The sequence below is a fragment of the Triticum aestivum genome, chromosome 6A, assembly GCF_018294505.1.
Source record: "Triticum aestivum cultivar Chinese Spring chromosome 6A, IWGSC CS RefSeq v2.1, whole genome shotgun sequence".
Classification (NCBI taxonomy): domain Eukaryota; kingdom Viridiplantae; phylum Streptophyta; class Magnoliopsida; order Poales; family Poaceae; genus Triticum; species Triticum aestivum.
The window spans coordinates 522,380,134-522,388,004 of record NC_057809.1 but is presented as its reverse complement, the minus strand read 5'-3'; the positions used below and the strand labels follow the sequence as shown (position 1 = coordinate 522,388,004).

At 55.0% G+C, this 7,871-nt stretch overlaps 1 protein-coding gene across 1 annotated transcript; it reads left to right on the top strand.

Annotated features, from left to right (window-relative positions):
- Nucleotides 1–5,870: 5,870 nt before the first annotated feature.
- On the top strand, nucleotides 5,871–7,165 carry LOC100037591 (fasciclin-like arabinogalactan protein 1). The gene has a single exon (XM_044550677.1). It carries the CDS (start codon nucleotides 6,019–6,021, stop codon nucleotides 6,814–6,816), a length of 798 nt encoding a protein of 265 aa, XP_044406612.1. The 5' UTR covers nucleotides 5,871–6,018; the 3' UTR covers nucleotides 6,817–7,165.
- The last annotated feature ends 706 nt before the right edge of the window (nucleotides 7,166–7,871 follow it).

Sequence of the window (7,871 nt, the reverse complement as noted above, 5' to 3'; positions counted from 1 at the left end):
GGCTGTGAAGATACAAAGACCGAAGACTGCACCCGTGTCCAGATGGGACTCTCATTGGCGTGGAAGGCAAGCTTGGCGACTAAATATGTAGATTCCTTTCTTTGTAACCGACCTTGTGTAACCCTAGATCCTCCCGGTGTCTATATAAACCGGAGGACGGACATTATCATAGCCATACAAGCTAGACCTCTAGGGTTTAGCCATTACGATCTCATGGTAGATCAACTCTTGTAATACTCATATTCATCAAGATCAATCAAGCAGGACGTAGGGTATTACCCCCATAGAGAGGGCCCGAACCTGGGTAAAACATTGTGTCCCCTGTCTGCTGTTACCATCGACCTAAGACGCACAGTTCAGGACCCCCTACCCGAGATCCGCCGGTTTTGACATCGACAGTCCTCCTTGCTGCCGATATGGCGGAGGCCACAGATGCGGCGGTGCGCGTTGCCGTGGAAGAGGAAGCCTTCGTGTCCACACCCTCCCAATGTGGGAGGGGAGGAAGACGCACGCCGTCAGCCGAGAGCAAGCCCCGACAGTCTGTGCCATGGTCGGGCTGCCCCCCAAAGAAGAGAAGGAGGACAGGGACAAGGTGGACAGCTCCGGCGAAGAGGAGATCTGGCTTGATCTATACTACATCTTCGAGCGGTACTTCCGCGACAAAGTGCCAGCAAGGACAACCGTGGATGGTCTTTGTCCATAGATTAGTATGTATGTTGAATATGCCAAATTTTGATAGCCCAATGTCATGTTTTGATGTAGTAGCCGGACGTCGGACGTCCAACTACATCAGAAGTTTATGATGCATGTGTAATATGAATTTGAGGTTTGCTAATTGAGGTATATGGTGCGAAAATGAATATTTAAGGTGTGACCGTCATTGTCCAATGACGCGCCTGATCACATCAATAGAAATTTAAGGGGTGGATTTAATGTATCTGGCTGTAGATGCTCTTACACATCTCATTCAGGGGCAGTAGGACAAGGCTCCAGAGCAAGAGGCGAGCATGAAGGAGGACGACTCCATCGACACGGCGGCGTGGGACAAGCTGGGGATCTCTGCACCGGGCCCTGTTGCTCAGGTGGAAGGGCAACGATGACACAGGCGGCTGAGGAGGGGGGATCGGTGGGGATAACGATCTCGATCCCCAACCAATATGGCTCCAACCTGGGGTTGGTCTCCTCCCCTCCCATGGCGGCTGTGGGTGCGGATGGTGGTCTGTTCCCGCACGGCCGCTCCCCTTCTTCCTCGCGCCCCCGCCCTGCTGGGTCTCCTGCCTCTGGTGGCCGCGGCTCTACACTTAGCGGCTCGGTGAAGCTCATGAAGAAGACGGTGGTGCGCAAGGTCAGCGCGGAGGCGGTGCGCGCGATGGAGCCGCTGGGGGCGCCTGTCACTCCGAGGCAGTCGGTCATGGCGCTGGCGGCCCCGACAGCGCCTCCAGTGGACCAGCTGCTGCAGGACGCCTCCAAGATGGTGCTGATTTCGAAGGCCAAGCGCACCAAGACGGTGCCAGCGGCGCCGGTGCGCACCAGCTCGCATTCGAAGGGGGCCAAGGGCAATATGCCATCCTTGCAGAGGGCGCAACTCCTCCAAGCCCAGAAGAACATGGAGATCTCAGGTAACCCACCCCCCCGGTTTACAGTTCTAGATGATTTCTCGGACGATCATTTGCATGAGGTGTTAGATGCGAGCGTTGTGGATCCCTCCTGTGTAGGAGGGGTTAGCGAGTTGATTTCGCTGGTGCGCGCTAAGGAGTTAGCGTAGGCCGTGATCGCGGCTGCCGCTGCAGAGCGTGCTAAGCAGAGACCCCGGGTACCCGAGGGAGGGGACGCCGTGGTGATCTCTGTGCCTGAAGAGGGGGGGACAGGCAACAGGGGTTGCTCCCTCTCCCACGACTTGCAAGGGCAAGACGAGGCGAGTGGCTAAAGCGGTCACCTCCAGGGGTGTCCGGCTCCGGAATCGCGTGATCTAGCTGCGAGCTATGATCTGGAATATCCGTGGCTTCGGTCACGTGGGACGGCGTACCCAACTTAAAGAGTACATGCGCAAAGAGGACATAGATATCGTAGGGCTTCAAGAGACGATTAAGGCAAATTTTCGTTTTCATGAACTGCTTGCGATCGATCCCTTGGAGCGCTTCGAGTGGCAGCATGCCCCTGCTGTAGGGCACTCAGGTGGCATGCTGCTGGGCTTGAGCTGAGCCCTATACGAGGTTATTGACTGGGACGTAGGCTCGTTTTATATCACGGCTCATTTCCGTATTCGTGCCTTGCTTCGCAAGTTAGCAATCATACAAGTCTACGGACCGGCCGATCACTCTCGTTCGGCGGAGTTCTTGGCGGAACTCCAGGCCAAAGTCACCATGATGTCCGCGGCCACGCTCCCTGTTTTGGTGGGTGGAGATTTCAACCTTATCCGACCGGGAGCCGACAAGAACAACAACAATATAAACTGGCCTAGGGTGACCATGTTTAACTCCGCCATTGCTGCCATGGCCCTAAGGGAGGTGACCAGGTCAGGCGCGAGGTTCACTTGGACTAATAAACAACTCGATCCGGTGCGCTCAGTGCTAGATAGGGTGTTCATGTCGCGGAGACACGCATAGGCTCTGACCATGTACCGCTCGTCTATTCCTCGGGGGAGGACAGGGTGCGACGCAGCCCGCGCTTCTTCTTCGAAACAGCCTGGTTCGAAGTGCCAGGCTTCGAGGAGATTTTCAGGGCGAAATAGCGGGCATGTGTTGATTCGTTAGGACCCCAGAGAGGCCCGATGGAATTTTGGAACGCGGTGGGGGGGCGGCTCAGGGCTAGCCTCAAGGGATGGGGCGCAAACCTAGGGAGGTCTGACAAGGAGCACCGCGCCGAGATCCTTGCGGAAATCACAAGGATTGATGCACTGGCTGATGCTAGGGCCTTCTCAGAGCAGGAATGGGCCCATCGCTATGCCCTGGAGGGCCAGGTAGAAGCGTCCCTGCGCGCAGAGGAAGAATACTGGCGTAGACGAAGTGGTCTGAAGTGGGTTCTGAAGGGCGACGCCAATACTAAGTATTTCCAGGCTTATGCTAACGGGCGTCGTCGGAAATGTTCCATATTAAGGTTGCAATCAGAGCAGGGGCTTCTGTTGCGACAGGAGGACATCTCCCGACACATTTACGAGTTCTACATCAATTTGATGGGCTCGTGCGAGGCCCAGGGGGCGGGGCTCCACGAAGACGTTTGGGAGGATTCGCAACGTGTGTTGGACTGTGAAAACGAAGCGCTAGGGCTTGCCTTTCTGCCAGAAGAGATCGACGCCGCTCTCCTCGGTATGAAAGTGGACACGGCGCCGGGACCAGACGATTGGCCGGTGGCGATGTTCAAGCGCTTCTGGCCTTTTCTTAGGGGCCCCATTTTCGAGATCTGCAACGGTTTCATGAGGGGGATGGTTGACATCTCGCGCCTCAACTATGGCGTCTTAACGCTCATCCCGAAGGTCCAAGGGGCAGACAATATTAGACAATTCCGACCGATCGCGCTCATTAACGTGCCTTTTAAAATCTGTGCAAAAGTGTGCGCCAATAGACTAGGTCTGATAGCTCATCGCTCGATTAATCGAAACCAATCTGCTTTCATCCGAGGACGCAACATTTTAGAGGGACCGCTCACCCTGCAAGAGATCGTTCATGAACTAAAGCGCACTAAGGAGGCGGCGGTGCTGCTGAAACTCGATTTCGAGAAGGCATACGACCGTGTGAATTGGGATTTCTTGCGGCAAGTGCTTATCGGAAGAGGCTTTTCCGACGTTTCGGTCCATCATATTTTGCAGTTGGTGTCGGGAGGCCAAACTGCAGTCTCTGTGAACGGAGAAATAGGGCATTTCTTCCGAAACAAACGCGGGCTCAGGCAGGGTGATCCAATCTCACCTCTCCTTTTCAACTTCGTGGTGGACGCTCTGTCCACAATGCTTCTGAAAGCAGCCGAAGCAGGCCATATCCAAGGGTTGGTAGGCCACCTCATTCCAGGGGGAGTGACGCATCTGCAATATGCAGATGACACGCTACTTTTGTTTCACCCTGACCACCACAGCATTGCGTCGGTCAAAGCGATTCTAATTTGTTTTGAGCTCATGTCAGGGCTTAAAATAAATTTTCATAAATGCGAGGTGCTCACGATGGGGGTTGAGCCGGAGGAAGGTAAACGTATAGCGGATTTACTCAACTGCAAGGTGGGTAAATTCCCGCTGACATACCTAGGCCTTCCAGTTGACATCAAAAGGCCGACGATAGAGGATTGGGAACCTCTATGTGCTAAGGTGAGGGGTAGGGTGTGCCCTTGGAGGGGTAAATTCCTCTCAAAAGCGGCCAGACTAGTTCTCACGAACTCAAGCCTCTCTTCCCTGCCTATGTTTGTTATGGGCCTTTTTTTGCTTGCAGAGGGGGTGCACGCAAAGTTTGACACGCCGCGGTCTAAATTCTTTTGGGAAGGAACTAGCCCGAACCGTAAATACCATATGGTCAAATGGGCTTGGGTGTGTCGTCCCAAGGACTTGGGGGGCCTCGGGATCACCAACTCTAGATTGCTTAACATCGCTATGATGTGTAAGTGGATTTGGAAAATTGCCCAGGGGGCGTCCAGACTCTGGGTTGATCTCCTTAAGGCCAAGTACTTCCCCAACGGGAATTTCTTTGAAGGTAGAGCAAGGGGCTCGCCTTTTTGGAATGATCTCCAGACGATCAAGTCGGCCTTTGCCTTGGGGGCTAAGTTCTTGATTGGAGATGGGCGATCGGCGCGATTCTGGACAGATCTTTGGATAGGCGCCCGCCCCCTATGGGAAGAATTCCGCGACCTGTACGACATTGTCGTAGACCCAGGCATGTCGGTGGCTGACGCGCTGCGTACGACCCCTCCGGAGATTCATTTCAAACGCGAACTTCAGGGGACAGAGCAGGCCAGTGTTGTAGCCCTGCGGCAGTTGATTGACCGGGTGGTGCTCTCGGACCAACCGGACGCGGTGAGCTGGGCGCTCACCAGCTCTGGGAAGTTCTCGGTCAAGTCTCTATACCGCAAGCTGTGCCAGGGGCCGTCGCAGCTGGTGGTGGCAGGGCTTTGGACCGCGCGGTTGCCACTGAAGATCAAACTATTCCTTTGGCAACTGTTCCGCGATAAGCTTCCCACTTCCCTGAACGTGGCCAAACGGAATGGGCCGGCCAATGGGTTTGTGTGTTGTGCGGGGACCCAGAGGACGCGAACCACGCCTTCTTTCGGTGCCCCTTAGCGCGGTTTGCGTGGAGCGCAGTGCGGTCCGCGGCTGGTGTCCAGTGGGACCCACGCTCAGCTGCAGAGCTTATCCACATTTTAGGTGCGCTGCAAGGCTCAATGAAACGAGTCGTGTGGACCTGTGTCGGAGCTCTTCTATGGTCCTTGTGGCTAACTAGGAATAAACTCGCGATCGAGGGGACCTTGCCAACACATCCGGCTAATATCATCTTCAAATGCAATCTTCTTTTACAGCAGTGGAGTCCGTTGGGGAGGCGCAAGGATGCTGATTTGATCAAGACAGCGTAACAGCGAATTCTGCAAGTGTATGCGGCGGCTAGGGAGCCATGACTACGGTGGTCGACGTAGTCTTTTTTGAGTGCTTGACGAGTCTGCGTGCTCAGTACGGGCGATGCCTTGTAACGCGACAGTAACTTTATCTTCTCCGCTCGATCATGGTAGTGGCCCGATGGGGCTTTTGGGTGATGTAAGACTTATTGGTATGACTCCGCCGTTGGGGCTTTATTAATTTAAAACCGGACGCATCTGGCATCTTCGTTCTAAAAAAAGAAAGCCAAGTTAATACTGTACGAGAAAATAGAACCGGTGGCACAAAACAGACTTTGCTCGTCTGGCAAGCCACCATTTGCCATAAAACCAAGGGCACCCGAGGTGCAGGTCGCCCTCTTTGATTAAACATTCGTCGCCCTGTTTCATCTCCGGACGAGCCATACTTCCCAAGAACACCAGAGGGGAGCCACACGTACGTTGCGACTCGCAACAATGTCACTCCCCGGCGCTCTCACCGCGAGCTCATTCGCCGTCCTCCTCCTCCTCGCCCTCTCCACGTGGCCGACGTGCCACGCCACCCACAACATCACCGCCATCCTCGCGGCGCGCCGGGACATGTCCGAGTTCAGCCGCCTCCTCACGACGACGGGCCTGGCGGACGAAATCAACGAGCGCAACACCATCACGGTCCTCGCGGTCGACGACGCCGACATGGCTCCGCTCAGGGCGCGTCATCTCCCGCGGGAAGCGCTCCGGCACGTGCTCTCCATGCACGTCCTCGTCGACTACTACGACCACGACAAGCTGCACCGCCTCCCGGGCGGCTCCGCGGACGTGTCCACCCTGTTCCAGGCCTCCGGCGACGCGCCCGGCAGCGCCGGCATGGTGGAGATCTCCGAGCGCCGGGGCGGGAGCGTGGCCTTCGTGCCTCAGGACGCCGGCGACGACGCGCGCGCCACCAGCGTGCTCTTCGTCAAGCCCATCCACGAGGAGCCGTACAACATCTCGGTGCTGCAGGTGGGCGCCGTCATGTCGTCCCCGGCCGCCGAGGCGCCCTCGTCGCCCGAGACTTCAACTCCAACCTCAAGGCACAACGCCACCGACGTCGTGCCCAAGACCAAGAAAGGGACCGGGTCAGCGGACGACGCCGCCGACGCGCCTTCGGCGGACGACGGGGACGACGAACGAGAGGACCATGCGAAGAAGAACGGCGCGATCAGCGCGGCTCCCGGCCGGCTATCCTTGGCTCTGGCGTTCCTGCTGGCGATCAAGATCGTCGTGCGCGTTTGAAGGTTGATTGCGGCTGTGTGTTGTGAGTTGCTGTTTGTTGGGTTCCTCGATCTTGTTCCTGCACGTGTCAGTATTACTACTGGGGATATGGTGAGTGCTTTGATTAATTTGCTAGGTCGTTGATGCGTTGGAAACGTTCTTGTAGTTTCATTTTGTTTGCCAAGAGAGCTTTGCAGGCCTGTGTCCTGATTCATCTAGTGTGTCTAGTCCAGACTCCAGATCTGGTGGTGTTATAAACTGGTCTACCCAAATACATTTGCCTAGCTTTAGCTAGCTACAGTACTATTTTCTTTTGGTAAATCTTCTGGTGTACTCTCATGTAGTAATTGCTGCATACGTAGTACATTAATCGGAGTTCTGCGGGCTACAAGTTCATTCGGTTCTATAAATCTGTCGTCTTATTCCTATTGTCTTATATACATGTTTTCTTATTCTCATGAGACATAGAATGATCGAAACAAAATTGATGGTCAAACTTGTACTCTGAATTTCCATATAAATGTCGAAAATAACAACTTTTAGAGGAACAGAGAGAGCAACAAGGCAGGTTGCCATGGCCAACAATCAAGGTGTTCTTTCTTCCTACCAAGTGCCAGCGCTAATACGATCTAGTATGCCTGTAATGCACTAGGAGTTTCCAAAACAACTAGTACGTACGTAAACAAGATGCCTTGTCACTTGAGCACGCACCGCACCGCGGTGTTTGCAACTGAGCCCGGAATCTATCGCTTAGCTAGCTTTGCCGGGATCAGGCCGACAGCCTTTGCCGCTAGCCTCTGCGCCCTCTTTGCCTCTCGAGCATATTTGGGACAGCCGAGCACATGCATGCCTCATGCCCGCGACTGCAAGAGTGGAGTACGATCCGTCCCACCCCGACGTGATCGTCCCGAGCCACGTGGTACTGCTTACACGCATCCATGCATGCATGCACCGTCGATCTGGCAAATCCGAGCTCTGAATGAGCAGAGTGACCGTGTCTAGGGTTTAGGCCGGTCATTCTGAGTTCCTAGTAAAACCTCGCATTTCTTCAGGCTGATCTTATCGATGAGGGTCTC